Consider the following 19,306-nt stretch of genomic DNA (forward strand, 5'->3'; position numbering starts at 1 on the left):
TTTGACCGCAATTTACGATTATTTAAATCCAAAAGAAAGTGTTTTACTTCCAAACTTAACGAAAGTAACCACATCAGAGTTCGGCAACTAACACCAAAAGACCGCATAACATGAAAACTCCCGTAAATAAATCCGTAAATAATCAACCCTCCGTTACTCGCGCAAAAATTCCTGACATCGTCACTCGCTTGGATGACAGGTGTCATCCACAAAGCAAGAGGTCTATTTATAAACTTTGAACGGTCTTTATGACAGATTTTATGATGTTTTTTATCAAATCTAAATATAATAAGTTAATATTTGTACACAGTATAATATATTCTAACGTTTGAAACAATTCGAAGAACAATATCTTCAGCTGAATTACTGGCATTGCATGGTCCCTCTGGCTGCTTACCGACGTACGGTTCAAAACTCGTAGTGTATGCTGTTTTTATATCAACCAAAGCAAACACTTTTAATCCATACTTCGCTTGTTTGCTAGGAATATATTGCCTGAAATGGGCAGTTTCCTCTAAATGCCAAAAGCTGTTCGTCGACAGTAAGATATTCACTAGGTGAAAAATATTTTTGTCAATTGTTCGTGAATAGTTAAAGTACCGGTACCTCTCTTATAGCAGCCAACTCGTCAATCTCTCTCTGAACACCTCTGTCATGGATATTATCAAACATCAGACATTTCAACAGAGCCCTGAATCGGTTTTCACTTATGCATAACTAGCATGATTCAAGTCTGTTACCCTTTGAGGTATCCCACAATTTCGACATACTCTTCCTAGTACATCTCAAACCAATGAAACCTCTGATCTCTGTCGCCTCTGTTTCTTTAGCGTCCCTTTCCCTAGAGAAGATACCACGAACTTAATTGACGTATATATTAGTGCATGTTGCGATAATCCTTATTACGCTTTCATCTAAGAACAAATTCAGAATTTCTATTTCTGTCTTTTTTATACGAGCTTGATTTTTTGGTCCAGGCGAATGCGTAATAATATTACAAGATATGCTTCTAACATTTGTAGGATATTTATTTTTCCTCCGTTTAGTTATTCCATATTTCCCTAAAAAAATGCACCCTCTTGAGTTACTTCTTCCTGTGATATATATTAATCATTTTCTGACACTTCTTGTTCTGTTCCTCAATCATGACCGCTTTTGTGAACACAGTCCTCAGTCTTTCAGTCAGCGCTATCACTGTAGGCATCTTCATCACTCAGCTCATTGAACCATTCCAGCCATACATTAGGATTTCTACTAAACTCTGTCCGAGGTTATTTTGCCTTTGACACCTCCTCCATAATCTAAAAATAAAGAAAATACTAGGTAACACGGAAGGTAACTGCAATCAGTTTCAGTACGTCTAAATTTGCGCACATAAAAGAGTGATTGAATCTAGGAAAGCAATAAAGTAATACGGACTTCGTTTCAGATTGTGGCAGCAGAGCTCGCACGGATGAAAACTGTCCTCCAGACTATAATAATGTTTCATAAACAATGTATTTTTCGTAACTGAAAACCAACAATGATTGGAGCTAACAGCCGGAGAGTTAACAGAAAGGTACTGAAAATGGCGCGAAATGAATCCAGCGCTGTCAGACAAAATTGAGCGGGAAAGTCATGCGGATGACGAGTGTCATCCGTGCGAGCAACGGAGGGTTAATGACATGGCTATAATTTTGTTCACTTCTAACTGAATAACTCGCATTTGGAAATGATAATGCCCTAATACGACGTCTTAAAGAATGTAAATACTGTTTACGTAGTTGACAACTATCAAAATCAAAAATCCCGCCGTTAGCGTGCGTTGCACTAATAGCGAGCGAGCAGCTTTGCTATGATTGTTCGGGGCGGGAAAGTAACGACGGACGCCACAATTTACGCGGTATAGCACGTACCACAACAAACACGTACATGCGCCCAATAAAAACTCAGCACACGTTTATGAAAACACAGGCTCAAAAAGAACAAGTAAAAACACATGCAATAATAGCTACAATAAAATAAAGGACAAAGATAGACGCAGAAAATTACAGTAACTACTGTTAATGGTAGGTCAGCAATGACGAAACACGTAATACACTTCACTGAAGTTACATCTACTTCTAAACGCCGGCCGAAGTGGCCGTGCGGTTAAAGGCGCTGCAGTCTGGAACCGCAAGACCGCTACGGTCGCAGGTTCGAATCCTGCCTCGGGCATGGATGTTTGTGATGTCCTTAGGTTAGTTAGGTTTAACTAGTTCTAAGTTCTAGGGGACTAATGACCTCAGCAGTTGAGTCCCATAGTGCTCAGAGCCATTTGAACCATTTCTAAAGAAAGCTTGTAAGAAGAAAAGATTGTCACAAAAGAAGAAGAAGCTACATTTAACATTATTCGAAATTCTTTGTGTCTTTTTCAGGGAGTGAGCGCTTGGCGTTGCAGCTTAACTTTTTGTAGACGATGTGTTCTGACGTCAACGACAGCTCGTTGGTACTGGCAGCATAATTATTATGGTTCCATTATGAAATGCCAGGGATACACCCTCTAAATTGGTACAGGCCCTACCGTTCAATGTTATTATCCTCCTTTACGTCTCTGTGGTCAAAGGATGGTCCCACGTACAGGTAATCGTTGTGATAGATCCAATTTCGTATGTGCTGTTTCTAGCGTTCCGTACACGGTTTTAAAACACCATAGTATTCAATTCCACCCGCTGATCGCTATATTACAGTCTGTATATTTTTAACAATCACGATAGCGAATTTACAGTTCTGGCGAAAACAATGCCACACGTCACAATCAGTCTGCAAATCTCCACAATGACATTCAACGTGTCAACGCTTGCGGCAACTCATTAAGTTGCACACGAGGTAATAAGTTCAAGGTACCTACATTAGTTCGTGCAGTTCGGTTTTCTGCGAAGAGTTCAGTTCTCACAGGACAAGTGACAGTAGATTCGCGCAAGCATTATCACTGCTGTTTATAGTACTCCACGAAACTCACACCACTCACACAGTCTAACGTTTTGGTCCACAGCGTCCACCCTGAAGTTTAGTTCAATCTGTGACCGCAAAATAAGAAGGCGGCCATGAATTTTCGTGTGATTCTGTCAACCATCTTTGCACAACATAAACGGTGCCTACGCCACGACACCACACACATTCTGTCTCTACTGTTCGCCTGCAACTGCAGGTGTCGATATCGCTCTCGCATCACGGTTCATATAACAGTGCTGCATATTACATTTGGTTTTACACAGCACATTACGCATAAGCATGACGAGGGAAGTGAAACACAGTTAAAAGAGACTCTTGTAGTAAGACCAATAAAGCAAAATATAGTAATATTTCATACTACAGAACAAAAAACAAAATTCTAGACCATCAAAGATACACGTACAAGCAAAATGAAGCAGAAGAAAAGAGAGAAGAAAAAGAAAAAAAAAAACATCTCTCATAATGACCAGCTAAATATGCTTTTGTAAGACGTTATCAGAGGAGGCTTGCATGGCCTGACGAGAATTGACTCCTTCATGTAGCAAAATGTTTTTAGAAGCACGTTGCTGTTTACTTAAAATATGTCAGTCATTCAACTAAATTTAGTAACACACCGGATATTACACTAGTGACTTTCTTACGTGACTGAAGTAAGCACCTGCACGGTGATCAATCACAAGTCCAATTCGTGCAAGGCTGTCAAGAGCGAAAAATGGTAGCCAACACAGATTATAAACTGAAGCCTAGTCTGTTGTAAACTTAACAATAACAGTCCAGTCGTAAACCAACAGAACTTCAGAACCACAGTAGATCCGATGCAGTGAGACAGTACACGGCATGCGACTAAAAGCTTCGCAAGCAATAAACTGTCTACCTCGCTGTCAGATTTATTGTACGGAACAGGCCAAAGGCTTTATGGCTGGCGTGTGTCGTGCCAGTCGAGCGCTTTGTTCGACTAACACTACAACGAAATCTTCTCCAGTTACGGTATCAGTCTCTCATACTTATCCTGAAGATAACCGGCAACAGACTCGATGAATTTTTCCTTCGAAACTTCGTCAGATTCTCAGAAATATTGTATTCTCATACAATTTATGACTCCTTCCAGGCCGGCCGGAGTGGCCAAGCGGTTCTAGGCGCTTCTGACTGGAACCCCGCGACCGCTACGGTCGCAGGTTCGAATCCTGTCTCGGGCATGGATTGTGTGATGTCCTTAGGTTAGTTAGGTTTAAGTAGTTCTATGTTCTAGGGGACTGATGACCTCAGCTGTTAAGTCCCATAGTGTTCAGAGACATTTGAACCATTTGAACTCCTTCCGGAGGTAAATTCAATATTTTCGCTTCTTCATCGCAAACCGGCGAAGACACAAGCATTTACTTTTACCAGAACGTTTAACCTTTTCAGGAAGGTTTTTCAGTAAACTTCTTGTTTTCATCCAGTCTGCAGGACGGTGAATATATGCTGCGAGATTTTTGGGCTGAATAATTTGGCAGACAAAAACTCTCTGCTTCAAGCTACATGTGTTCTACGAGGTTCAACAGGGGATTTCCATACACCAGAGCAACAAATCCACCTGATTTTCTTCGAATCACGGGAGCATTATTATGCTGATATGTAAAAAATCCAGTTAACAACAATAGTCAAAAGAATGTATATGGTGACACTTTCGAATTTGTTCGCACGAACTTCTAGGTTCATTCTGACTCCCATAGATATTGATGGTGGTACATCAGAGTAACAGACCTCTACAATCTTCTCACTGTAATTTACTGCCGTCACAGTACGTCCTGTTAAATGTTTACCATTTACCAGGATTCTTCCAGGTCCTCGTACTTCCCTGTGTTGCGCCTTATCGATTTTCCAGTGACATAATGTTCGTTAATTAACAAAAACAAGGGGCGTCTGTAGGGCTGTGTTTGAGCACGACTCACGGTTCCAACAGTTTACGTCACAATTTTGGAAAGTTCGGGTTCTCTTCGATCTCTTGATCGGCCTGCGATCTAGTGGCTTTCGCTTATACCTTAAGAACGACCTGCCTTAGCGTTTTTAATCCACTATTGAGTTTAATATTAAAAATGACTGTGAAACAGGGCAGAAATATCTTTTAGTGTGCAGGTCTTGTGTAACAACGGCAATTAACAAGTAAATGAAAGATTTCTATCACGAATCTGTCTAATTCTGGAGCTTTCCCTCAATCTGGTGACGTTTTTATCTGTTGTTCTGATATGTGGACAGGGACTGAATTGCTCATGTGTGACCTACTCGGCAAGTCTTTAAAACATTGTACTGGTTTCAGTCGCGTGCTATTGTTTTGGAGAATATTTTCGTCTTCGTCTTTGTTATCGTAATATTAAAATCAACACAAATGTTTAAATATGCATACATACCGGCAATCTATGAGAACTTGTGTTGCAAATAAGTTCGCCCGCAATAGGAGTTTGTGCAGTGGTAGAAATTAATGCTGTTTCGTCCAGTGCTGCACAAAATTATCGAATTTTAAATTTAATGCAAAGCCATAGCCTACCGTTCTGGCTAGTCCGTAGTTTCTTGCATATCCCTTGCAATCGCGCCGTGCGAAGTCAAAGCACGACATGAATCGAACGCTGCCGTGTATCGGGAAACCTTGTGCCCGTTCGAACGCGAGTATTGTTTACCCAGCTCTGGGAGTCTGAATTCTACCGTTAGATTTTAAGAGGTTCATCTGGGTTGTTTGCTGTATTGTTACAATTAACCCTTGCTCTCCGCTGACTCTTTGCGGAGTAATTCATTCGTTTTGTTACTCTGCGAAGTTAGACTGAAAGAAGTGACTCAATGTTAAGATGCCAGACTTTCATCCGGTGTGTACAGGGTTTAGACTCCCTTAATCGGTCATTCAGGTATATACATTCCTCTATATCGATTGAGGCCACAACGTGAAAGTTTCCTCGAACACGAATAGTAAATCCTCTTTCTCAGAAATAACTTAACGCCTATTAAAAAAAATGAATTGGAGGGGTGCACACTGAATTCCTCCTGTCTGACATGATAACGTTGAAATTTTCTAATTGCGGTTAAAGTTTTCTAAAGCTAACTTAACTTGAATGTATTATGACGACACTGAAATGTTATTGGAATCCTTTGGTTTCTTCGTCTGTTTGCTCTGATTTAGGGTTCATAGGGAGGAATATAGTTAGTCGTTTCTTCCCTCGCTCTTTTTGCGATCGGAATTGGACAGGAAATGACTAGTAGTGTTACAGCGTACCCTCCACCACGCAGCGCACGGTGACTTGCGAAGTATCGCTGTAGATGTAGGTGCAGATGAAAGCTATCGCCATTACTTCTGAGTGGCGTGAAACTGAACATAGACAAAGTGAAGTAACTATTACCTTCGAAGCAAAATAAATCACGATGGGCGAAGCAATGAGGATGTAAACAGCGGCCAAATAAAGGCAAGGAGGACACACCCAGCCGAAAGAAGTCTGTTGGTATCAATCGTCGATCTTAATGTGAGGTAGAAATATACATCTAGAGCGCAGTACTCTATGGAAGTGAATACTGGGCTTGAAGAAAACCGAAGAAGGGGGTAATAGAAGCATTTGAGATGTGGTGCTACACAAGGATGCAGAAAACTATATGGGCAGATAAGAAGCGAGGAGTTTTCCCTCAGAATCGGCAAGGAAAGGATTTGTAAAACACTGTTAAGACAGTAAGGAACAGCTTGCATGGTACTGGAAGGATCTTGGGCGGGTAGAAACTGGAAAGCAAAACTTAAGTAATATACCCAACAAATAATTAAGTACTTTGTGCACAGATCCGTTTTATTGTCCTTCAGTGTACTAGCGCAGGAAGTTCACTCACCGACGATGAATTCCAGGTAAAATCGACCTACCTGGAGAGACCTATAACGTCCTTCATCTGTAAAGGTGTATAAAGAAACTGATAATTCAGGTTCCTGGTCAGACTAAACTTCCAAATAAGCATCAAACATTGAATATAAATTCCATCATTGTCATTTCTATCTACAAATCCCTACCACCAAGTCTATATTAGTATACAATTTTCAGTACAAAAGAACGATACACAAGAGAGTCTGCACTAATCCACTCACGCTTGCAGCACAATCTCTCTCTAGTAGCCAGTTTGAAGTTTTCGCTCTGACCTGATACCGAGAAGATACACACACCTTGACTTGTTGCACGAATGCTCTCGCATACGCTTTGGAAATTCTCACTTCGCAAGATTTCGGTTATGCCTCCGCTACACGCGACAGGTGGATGCAAATGCTACTCCTGAGATGAAGAGGCCGGAACAGGAAAGGAAGTCGTGGCGCGCCCCACGAAGCAAGTCAAAAAACGATGAGGAACGAAAAAGTTTTAATTTTTGTTTGAGAACTGATTGTAAATATCCTTATGCCGCATTGCAGTGATTAATACGGGTGTCCCAAGAGGGACGGACAATTCTCAGGAATGTGACAGGAACGATCATTAGAAGCAAAAAAAGACTAGTAAATACGGGCTTTAAAACGAGTACCTTATGAGCTAGGAGCACTTTTTCTTCAATACTGTGCAACAAATTCTTCTACTGCAAGTTCTTTGCTTTCCGTGTGTTGGAAGGACGTAGCATGAACCAAAACCAAAAATGTCTAGTACATCTACTTCTAATTCTATATCTACGTGGATACTCTGCAAATCACATTTAAGTGCCTGGCAAAGGGTTCATCGAACCACCTTCACAATTCTCAATTATTCCAATCTCGTATAGCGCGAGGAAAGAATGAACACCTATATCTTTCCTTAGGAGCTCTGATTTCCCTTATTTTATCGTGGTGATCGTTCCTCCCTACGTAGACGGGTGTCAACAAAATATTTTCGCATTCAGAGGAGAAAGTTGGCGATTGGAATTTCGTGAGAAGATTCCGTGGCAAACGAGAAACGCCTGTCTTTTAATGATGTCCAGACCAAATCCTGTATCTCTCCCATATTTCGCGATAATACAAAACGTGCTGACCTTGTTTGAACTTTTTCGATGTACTCCGTCAGTCCTATCTGGTAAGGATCCCACTCCGCGCAGCAGTATTCTATAAGAGGACGGACAGGTGTAGGCAGTCTCCTTAGTAGGTCTGTTACATTTTCTAAGTGTCCCACCAATAAAACGCAGTCCTTGGGTAGCCTTCCCCACAACATTTTCTATGTGTGCCTTCCAATTAAGTTGCTCGTAATTGTAGTACCTAGGTATTTTGTTGAATTTACGGCTTTTAGATTAGACTGATTTATCGTGTAATAGAAGTGTAACGAGTTCCTTTTAGCACTCATGTGGATGACCTCACACTTTTCGTTATTTAGCTTCAACTGCCACTTTTCGCACCATTCAGATATCTTTTCTAGATCGTTTTGCAGTTTGTTTTGATCTTCTGATGACTTTATTAGTCGATAAACGACAGCGTTATCTGCAAACAACCGAAGACGGCTGCTCAGATTGTCTCCCAAATCGTTTATATAGATAAGGAACAGCAAAGGGCCTATAACACTGCCTTGGGGAACGTCTGAAGTCACTTTTGTTTTACTCTATGACTTTCCGTCAATTACTACGAACTGTGACCTCTCTGACAGGAAAGCACAAATCCAGTCATATAACTGAGACGATATTCCATAAGCACGCAATTTCACTACGAGCCGCTTGTGTGGTACAGTGTCAAAAGACTTCCGGAAATCCAGAAGTACGGAATCGATCTGAAATCTCTTGTCAATAGCGCTCAACACTTCATGTGAATAAAGTTCTAGTTGTGTTTCACAGGAACGATGTTTTCTAAACCCATGTTGGCTATGTGTCAATAGACAGTTTTCTTCGAGGTAATTCATAATGTTCGAACACAATATATGTTCCAAAATCCTGCTGCATATTGACGTTAACGATATGGGCCTGTAATTTAGTGGATTACTCCTACTGCCTTTCTCTAATATTGGTGTGACCTGTGCAAATTTCCTGTCTTTGGGTACGGATCTTTCGTCTAGAGATTTTAAGTAAAAATGCGCTGTAAAATACCTTAAGAGCTATGACAACTTGTTCAGTAGAACATGTGTGTTTCGCGGTAGCGAAGTTAAGATATGCACTTGGGAGGCGATATTTACTGGAGTCTTTTTTTTCTATTTTTTTTAGATGCATATTATCACCTCCTAACACGTGAAAAGCAAAGAGCTTGCAGTAGAAGAGATTTGTTTCACATTACCGAAGACGAACACGTGCTCATAGCTCTTAAACTACGTATTTTAGAGCCGATGCTTACTAGATTTTTTGCTTCGAATGATCGTTGCTGTCATTTCCCTGAATACTGACCATTGCTCCTGAGACACGCTGTACATGATCTTAGACATGTGAAATATGCTGACTGTATGAACGTTGTCTATTGGTTCCTCAGATGTCAGACGTTGCGAATATCTTTTTAACAAAAGTAACCGTACAGTAGATAGGTTATGTGTCATCGGCTACATATTATTTCTCGTTTATTGGAAGGTATCAGACATAAATCGAAGTTGAAAATCGAATCGAGTCATTTTGCGTTTCGCAACATACATGATCAGACATTGTCATTTCACAATATATAATTTGCAAGCATTCGCGAATTTCGAGCTGACGTGAATATCAACAGTCAGACCACTATCGATCAGCTGAGCTCTGATAACATATGTGGAACTGGACATCAGTGCGTGATAAGCGATTAAGAGACAGGTGCGTGCGATCTGATAACGCTGAGCTAACGCAATCTTTCCTGTGAACTACGTATACGACATTTTCAATTATCAGAAGATAGTCAGTGGAAGACAAAAGTGTCGCGCTAAGTTTCTTTTGTTTTTATGAGTCCTTCGGGAAATTTTTCTTGAATTTTTCCCCCTATTTGTGCCTGAAAGCACGGTGTTGGCTGGTGACTTCATTCGCTCTCCTCTGCATTCATCACTGACAGGCCACTGGGCAGCCACCTCCGCTAATCTATCCAATAGCTTGTAAGCCTGCAGCTAGGGGGCTCCACGGATAAAAGAGGTGTGATTCGTATCAGCATGTCCATTTCTGTACCCGCATCGGCAACTCTAATTCGTATCCGCGTTTAAAATTTTGTAAACAATTTAAAATTGGCCAGAATGAGATTTTCACTCTGCAGCGGAGTGTGCGCTGATATGAAACTTCCTGGCAGATTAAAACTGTGTGGCAATGCGCGGGATTAGCCGAGCGGTCTTAGGCGCTGCAGTCATGGACTGTGCGACTGGTCCCGGCGGAGGTTCGAGTCCTCCCTCGAGCATGAGTGTGTGTGTGTGTTTGTGCGTGTGTGTGTGTGTGTGTGTGTGTGTGTGTGTGTGTGTGTGTGTGTGTGTGTGTGTGTGTGTCCTTAGAATAATTTAGGTTAAGTAGTGTGTAAGCTTCCGGACTGATGACCTTAGCAGTTAAGTCCCATAAGATTTCACACACATTTTGAACAAAACTGCGTGCCGGACCGAGACTTGAATTCAATTTAAAATTGTTCTGCACGCTACAACTGTGATGATAGCGCTGGCTACAGATTAAATTTTCGTCTGTCGAAGTCAAACCTCGTATTTTATATTCCACCAATTACGAACGTAGAGGATGATAAACGGTGCGTTTTAATATACCACAGCTAGTCATCTTCTTGATTCGATCCGTACTTTACAACTTTCTGTCGTAATTATTGAAACTGATCTTGTGAATTTTCTTCGGAACATTTCCGTAGTATCGGAAAGTAAAATGATGTACGCCCGCCCGGTTAGCCATGCTGTCTAAAGCACTGCTTTCCGAGCGGATTTGTGTCCAGGTCCGCTGTGACGGCCAATCTGTGGATGGTTTTTAAAGCAGTTTTCCATCTGCCTCGGCGAATGCGAGCTGGTTCTCCTTATTCCGCCTCAGTTACACTATGTCGGCGATTGCTGCACAAACACTTTCTCCACGTACGCGTACACCATAACTACTCTACCACGCAAACATTGGGATTACACTCGTCTTGTGTGAGACGTTCCCAGGGGAGTCCATTGGGGGCCGAACCGCACAATAACCCTGGGTTCGGTATGGGGCGGCGGTGGGGTGACTGGACTGCTGTAGCCTGTTGTGGGATTGTATACCACTGCGGGCTCTGGCGAGGGGCGAAGCCTCTCCGTCGTTTCGAGGTCCCCAATTCCTTGCAATGTAATACAATACAAAATGATGTAGCATTAAAAGTTGCATCACGTGTTGCATACTATTGAAAGATTCAATGATTTTACCCCGAACATTATTTGTGCCGTATGTGATAAACAGGAGTCACATCATGAAGCAAAGACTTCAAATGGATGAGAAGTCTTAGTACAACCTTCAGGTAGCTCTGTAGCAGCTTTCGGTAATTGCAAAACTGACGTTTGTTTCTGCAAACGAAACTGGAATAACTCAGGTACAAGACACCTGCTGATACAAATAGCATGCACTTGTAATTGCACACGTGTAATTGTACAGAAAATCAGGAAAACGAGCATGTCGCCAGCCTTAGCCACGGTAGATGTCAACGTCGCACCTACCCTCTCAGAGACGATGCTTATTCAAGTGAATGTAGTCCCACTCCGTCCTAATGTGCCATAACAGTTATTTATAACAGTAAAAGTTTTTACTGTCGAAGGAATGTAATACAGGCAGGCGACATTAAAATACTGACACTGTTCCTTATTTTTCAACCGCAAAATAATTATGATTGCGGGTATCCTCAGATACATCGACAGATATGCGCAAAGAGACAGGCTTTCATCCACATCCTCGTAGATTTCTACCTACGATTAAGTGATCGGGAAAACTAAAACATTGATGTATCTGGTGTACAACAAACCCACGAAACCAGGCTCCAATTATGTAGTCTGTAAAGATACCACAGTTATTGCCATGTCGAACTGCCTCCCGTCATAAAACCATCACTATGTACTTGCTCAGTGGATACCAAGTACGGTGGCTGCATAGTTTCATGTGAGTTAACTCAGTATATGAACACATCCATACTCCCATCCGCGGTGTGATGCATTGAATTAACTCTCCACAACCTCCAGTTAATCTCACTTATGCATGGTAATAGCGGATGACCAGCTAGTTTACAATGCTCCACTGGCTCCAAAAATTACACGACGGTCGGAGATTACCTCCCACCCGTTTTTTTTCTCGGCCTCTTCCGGCTTCTAATCTCTTAAACTGGGATACTGTCTCTGACACCGAAGACCTTAACGTCAACAATTACAATTTACACTGAGGAGATAAAAGTCGTCGGACACCTGCTAATACCGTGTCGGACCTCCTTTTGCCCGGCATAGTCCAGCGACTATGTGGCATAGACTCAACAACTCATTGGAAGTCCCATATAGAAATATTGAACCAGGTTGCCTCTATAGCGGTCCATAATTGCGAAAGTTTTGTCGGTACAGGATTTTGTTGACGGGCTGGCCTCTCGAGTATGTCTTGTAAATGTTGGATGGGATTCGTTATCTGGGTGGCCAAATCAAGCGTTCCAATTGTCCAGAATGTTCTTTAAACCAATCGCGAACGATTGAGGCCCGGTGATACTGCGCATTGACATCCATAAAAAAACTCCATCTCCAAGTAGACGAACATAACCATTTACAGTCAATGATCGATTCATTTTGGCCAGAGAACCCAGCCCATTTCATATAAACACAGCCCACATAATAATAGAGCAATAAGCAACTTGCACCGTGCCTTGTTAGCACCTTGGGTTGATGGCTTCGTGGGGTCTGCGCCACACTCTAAACGTACCATCAGCCCTTACCAACTGAAATCGGGACTCATCTGACCAGGCCAGGATTTTCCAATCGTGTAGGTACCTACCGATGTGGTCAGGAATCTAGGAGAGGCGCGACAGGCAATTTCGTGCTGTTAGAAAAGCTCGTTTCGATCGTCCGCTACCATAGTCCGTTAACGTCAAATTTCGCAGTCCTGCGCTAACGGATTCATTCTGCGGTTACTTCACATAGTGTTGCTTGCCTTTTAGCACTGACTACGCAGACGCTGCTGTCCTCGGTCGTTAAGTGAGGGCCGTCGGCACTGCGTTGTCCATGGTGAGAGTTAGAGCCTGAAATTTGGTGTTCTCGGCATACTCTTTACAATGTGGAACTCGGAACATTGAATTCCCTGAAAATTTCACAAATGAAGTGTCCCATGCTTCTAGCTCCAACCATCATCCCGCGTTCAGAGTCTGTTAGTTCCCAACGTGCGGCCTTAGCAGTGGCTCTGGCTCTGAGCACTATGGGACTTAACATCTGTGGTCATCAGTCCCCTAGAACTTAGAACAACTTAAACCTAACCAACCTAAGGACATCACACATATCCATGCCCGAGGCATGATTCGAACCTGCGACCGTTGCAGTCGCGCGGTTCCAGACTGAGCGCCTAGAACCACTAGACCACCGCGGCCGGCCCTTAGCAATGTTGGAAATCTTTTCACACGATTCACGTCAGTACAAATGATAGCTCCGCCAATGCACTGCCCTTTTATACCTTGTGTACGCGATACTACGGCTATCTGTATGCGCATATCGCTATTCCATCAAGTCATCTCAAAGTATCTGTTCTTCTCCTACAAACTCACCTATCTATTCAGGGAAAAGAGCAACGGCTAAAAAATATGAGGGGCCAGCCTGTACCTCATTCAAGAGGTACAATTATTGCAGTTATCCGCACTTTCACAATATCAATAACACTGCAGGGAATGGATGTATAAATTCTAAAATAAGTGTGTGACAAAGCTGTTTTAGCGAACAGTAAAGAAGTCTCTAGTGGATAGTAAAAATAGCTCAAACTTTAGTTTAGGATAGACGGAAGTTAAGACAAATTTTTGACAAAAGCAACCGCGGTAGTACCCCAAGCAAGTGTTTCAGAGCCATTAGTGTTCACAACATAGCCGCGCGGGGTAGCCGCGAGGTCTAGGGCACCTAGCACGGCCCGCGTGGCTCCCCCTGTCGGAGGTTCGAGTCCTCCCTCGGGCATGTGTGTGTGTGTGTGTGTGTGTGTGTGTGTGTGTGTGTGTGTGTGTGTGTGTGTGTGTGTGTGTGTGTGTGTGTTGTCCTTAGTGTAAGTTTAAGTTAGGTTAAGTTGTGCTTAAGCTTAGGAACCGATGACCTCCGCAGTTTGTTCCAATGACACCTTACCACAAATTTCCAGAATTTCACATCATAAATAGTGAGCCAGAACTCCGCAGACAAACTTTCACAGGTGGTAGTATGGACCAAAACAAGAAAAATGCGACTATTAAAACATGGGCTCTAAAATGCGCACCATAACAGGTATGAGCACTTGTTCAGTAGAAGAGATGTGTCTTACAGTAGCGAAGATGAACATATGCCTATAGCTCTTAAGGCATACAGTTTATATATGTTTATGAGACTCTTCTTTGTTTTGGTCTAATCTTTCATCTCTGAAAGTTTGTCGGTGAAGTTCTGGTTCACCCTGCATGTAAATGACCAAGTAGATATCGTCGGAAGGTCTCTGTCTACGTTCATCCTATTCAGATGGTCAAACCACACCAGCTGTTTTTGTTGGATGTCGCCTCAGATATTCCTATCCATTTCCATCCTTTGTCGGATTAGTCATCCAGCGCAGATCATATTCATTTTGTGTTAATACAATCTGGTCATCTGAAGAAACCCCACACACTGCTGCAGACTCTTATTCACCTCCAATTCTTACTCTCGCAATGCTATTTTCACTTAATTTCCTAACAGTCTGTAGCAAGCTTCGTGCTAAAACGTGAAGATATACCTCCAACAGTACTAGAGGGACTGTAGAAGGTAAAAACTGTAAGGGACGACAAAGATTGCTTTCTTTATGGTAATTTCATCCTGTCGACTCATATGGTCAGGGGTGGGCTGTTAGCAGTACAACATCCTCTGTTCGGCCAAGAGGTTTTAAAAATATAAAGAATACAAAAATAAGTATTATTAAAATGTGAAAAATTTACAATGATTTTTAAAAACTGTAAAAAAATTGTATTTTGTTTCCTTTTACGTAAAGGCAGTAAGACTTATTTAGAAATAATGTGAAATGATAAAAAGTTAAACAATGCACTTTCGTCTAACAGCTGAAGGATTTCCATTGGGAGAAAAGGATTCAGGGAAGAGAGAATGTGCTCTATAGAGTTGAGGGTAGAAGGAGTGGGATAGGTAAAGGTAGTTAGGGAAGAGGGAGGAAGGGGAGAGGGAGCCCAGGTGTGGAGTGGGATATATGAAGAATTGTAGCTGGTAAGGAGGATAGATATCGGGGCAGGTCTTCTTGTCTAGGATTGGAAGTCGACTGAAGTTGTGCTGGGTAGAGAGTGTAGTGTGTGTAGGGGCGCGGTGGCACACCAGGACTGGTGATCTCAGGGGAAATAATGGGGTTTTTGGAATCTAGTTTGCGAATAGTGTAGGATATGCAGAGGTGTTTGATAGGGGCAATGAGGGGTGGAAATTTTATGAGATGGTAGAGGATCCGCGTGGAGGAATTAGCGAGGCGATGTGCACGACGTTCAAGGATTTTGAGGCACTTATACAACTTTGGTGGGGTGGACACTCATGCGATATTAGTATAGGAAAGGACAGGTCGGATCAAAGATTTATAACAGTGGAGGATTGTAGTAGGATGTAATCCCCACGTTTGGACAGTTAGTATTATAGTTTTATTCGTGGGTTTTCATTTTGCTGATTAATGGGTAGGGTTTCCATGTTATTTGCTGGACGAACGTTAGTACAAGGTATTTTAGCGTGTGACGGAATGGAACACATCCAACAGTTGAGGGTGTAGGGTGCTACTGTGAGATGAAGATGCTGCAACAGGTGAATAATTCGTGAAGGGCAGTATCAGACCAGTCAGAAGACTGACGACCAGAGAACAAATAATCACCGGTATGGAAGCACTCCGGGGTTAATATAAGCTCTTCTGCTTGTTGCAGCCTCGGTGGACAGCAGCACGGGGTGCGAGGCGGCCATGCAGTGCGCCGGCCGTCTGGGTCTGGGCGTCGAGTGCCACGACAGCGTGTGTCGCTGCGGACCCGGGAGCCACTATCTGCACGGCAGCTGCCGCCGGTCCGCAGGTCAGTGCCCACACCTCTAGTTTGTTGCAAACAGTGTATCTAGCTACCACCCTCGACCACATGGTATTCACTCGGAAGCACTGAGAAAACTAGCACTGCAGATCACCCCGTTCCTAACAAAGTTACTGAACGATGCCTTACGGCTAGGCAGTGTACTTACAGTACAGAAAACCTCCAAAGCAGTCATTATTAAGAAATCAGCGTGCAGTGTCTGCGTAAGCAGAAGAAACTATCGATCAAAGTCCGAAAACAATTTATTGGACTGTTCAATTAACCAAAACAAATTCTCCAAGTATAACACCGACACAAAACAGTGATCCGTCTTCGAATCACAACTACATGCAGGAATAATATAGAAAACAACTGAAATAAATTCCTACTAGTCTCCGCCAGAGGCTTCTCCGATACACCAAGCCTAATCCAGAGATCAGCGAGAAGATCCAAGCCGGGCTCCCGGTGCGGCAGCTATCCACGTCTGCTGGCGGTCGATGAACTACCGATGTGCGGCCGAGCGCCGGCCTTTATAGCACTTCGGCGGATGAGTACAGCGGAACTATTTTCCATCACGTGGTTTGACCCGTGAAAATAGCTCCAGGATCTGCAGTGACCTCTTCCTTATGTTCATGTGGGCCAGTAGTGGCCCCTGGTGTCTTTGCTGTGTTGTTGTTGTTGTTGTTGTTGTGGTTGTTGCTGTGGCCTATCATCAATATTGCCTGCCGGTTGTGTAGTGCTTCGGTGTGCCTGCGAGGCGAGCAACCCGCGGCTGCACGCTGTCAGTTTGGTTGCTGATACTCTAGGCGCTGTGATGTCTGGTGGAGAAGGCCACAGCACAGCGGACCGGGATCCTTCAGATTCAAAGACTTACAGGCCAATATGGCTAATAAACATCCTAGCAAAGATTCAAGAGAAGCTACTATGTAACCCCTTGCAAACACACAAATCTCTCAGGGGTATGAGCCAACACCAATTTGTTTTCAGATCTGGAAGATCGATAGATGATGCCATTAACCAGGCCCTACACATAGCTAATACTACAACACGGAAGCCGCGCGAGGTAGCCGCGCGGTCTTGGGCGCCTTGTCACGGTTCGCGAGACCTTCCCCGTTGGAGGTTCGAGTCCTCCCTCGGGCATGGGTGTGTGTGTTGTCCTTAGCGTAAGTTAGTTTAATTTAGATTAAGTAGTGTGTAAGATTAGGGACCGATGACCTCAGCTCTTTGGCCCCATAGGAACTTACCACCACCACAACACAGAAATACGCCATGGCAATAATGATTGACATTGCCGGGGCATTCGATAATCTCTGATGGCAATGTTCCAGAGATTAAGACATCTGGAGGTACCGCAATCACTGTACAACAGTTTCCTAGACTACTCTAAAGACAGAGCAGTCGATTGGCATATGGACAGCCGGAAAGTAATCAGAACAATCGCCAAAGGCTGTCCTCAAGGGTCGATCTGCGGCCTCATCTTCTGGGACATAACAATCGAAGCCCTCCTACAACTTCTGGACGGGGATGACAGGTCAGACGGCATTTTCGCCTACGCAGATGACCTATTAGTTGTAGTCACTGCAAACAACAGAGCCCAGTTAGAACAGAAAGCCAGTTGAATACTACAAACAATTACACAATGGTGTCAAAACAATAAACTCAGGATAGGCGAAAACAAAACAACATACATATTACTGAGAGGATCACTCCAACGGAATCCTTCAGTTAAAATTGGGGGCACAATCACCGAACGAGCACACGTGACGCGCTATCTTGGGTATACATTAATGAAAAATTGAATTTCCACGAATACATAAGGCTAACTACAGGCAAAGCAGAAAAAATACTACACAAACTGGTGAGGCTAAAATTAACAGTACAGACAACCTCTACCAGTTATACGGACATACCACTGTGCGCTCTTCGAATCAGTACTTAGCTTCGCAGCTTGCACGTGGGCACTAAACTGAAACTGGTCACCAATAAAGCATCAGACTGACGAGGGCAGAGAAGTGTTCTAGTTAGGCTGTCTCGAGCATTCGGTACAACCTCAGTGGATAAACTGTGTGTGGTGCTCGGAATATCCCCGTTAGATATCACGATCAAATATAGAGCTGCAAGATCCTGGTTATATATGGGGAGACTAGATAAGGTGCACACAATAACTGGTGTGCCGATAGAGACAATGCGTCACCTTAAAAGTTGGCGTTTGGATACATGACAAGATGAGTGGGCTGTGATAAGGGAAGTAGACTGTTCGACTTCCTTCCCGACGTAAGGAAGTAGTTGAGAATGAAACATATCGATCCCAGCCGCGGTATGGTAATTTCTTAACCGGACACGGACCTTATCCCACGTACTTGAACCGGGTGAGTCTGAGGCAGACACCTATGCGCACATGCGGTGAAGATGGTTACCCAGAACACACGGTCATTTTCTGCGGGCAATAGGCGAACAATATACATACGCTACACTTAGACTACACAGAAACAGACGTAGATATACACAGCAATGAGAGACGAAGAACAATGGGCACAATTAAACGTACTGACAAACAGTATTTCAAAAGCAACTCATGAAGAGTACCTGTGGGCACGACGTAAGAGACATGGCTGTACGCAACGTAACAACAATCTCCAGAGGGTGGACAGTGATACCCACAGTGACAGCGGAAACAGTGACAATGAGGAGGAACAGGAGGAGGAAGACGAGATGTGACAGTAAATAAGCATAATGTGCTGGCGATCTTGCCAAAAAATCACCAAATGCTGTAAACGGATGAGCACCTAAGGTTAATGCTTAGGGTTACTAGAATTAGCAATACTAATTCTCTACTAGTTGCCATTTGTGTGTGTTTGTGTGTGTGTGTGTGTGTGTGTGTGTGTGTGTGTGTGTGTGTGTATGACTGGCGGTCAACAGCTCGAAGAAACCATTCCGAGGTATTCACCGTCAGTCACAATCAGTGACGGAACTAACAAATCTCGCTTCTATCATATTATCATTTTATATTATTCCCTAAAAAACAACAAAATTTTATTTGTATTTCAATCTTAAATTATTGTTATTGTGAAAAGTATTATTCTTTGTAAATGTTGTAGATAAAACAAAAGAAAAGAAAACTGTAAGAAGATGGAAAACGAAAATTGTAAAATGTACGACCTGATTCAAAACATCAGGTAACAGGTCTATAATTTGGCAATAAATAAATAAAAATAAGTTCACAGTAGACGTCAGAGACAGGAACGCAGGCATGAGCAATGTTGACAG

At 42.9% G+C, this 19,306-nt stretch overlaps 1 protein-coding gene across 1 annotated transcript in view; it reads left to right on the plus strand.

Annotated features, from left to right (window-relative positions):
* The window catches only part of LOC124613923 (multiple epidermal growth factor-like domains protein 10), a 145,372-nt gene that overhangs the window by 14,675 nt on the left and 111,391 nt on the right, over positions 1-19,306 (plus strand). The window contains exon 3 of the mRNA XM_047142676.1: positions 15,908-16,048. Coding sequence (XP_046998632.1) covers positions 15,908-16,048 — 141 coding nt within the window. The remainder of the gene's footprint in view (positions 1-15,907; positions 16,049-19,306) is intronic.

The sequence above is a fragment of the Schistocerca americana genome, chromosome 4, assembly GCF_021461395.2.
Source record: "Schistocerca americana isolate TAMUIC-IGC-003095 chromosome 4, iqSchAmer2.1, whole genome shotgun sequence".
NCBI lineage: Eukaryota > Metazoa > Arthropoda > Insecta > Orthoptera > Acrididae > Schistocerca > Schistocerca americana.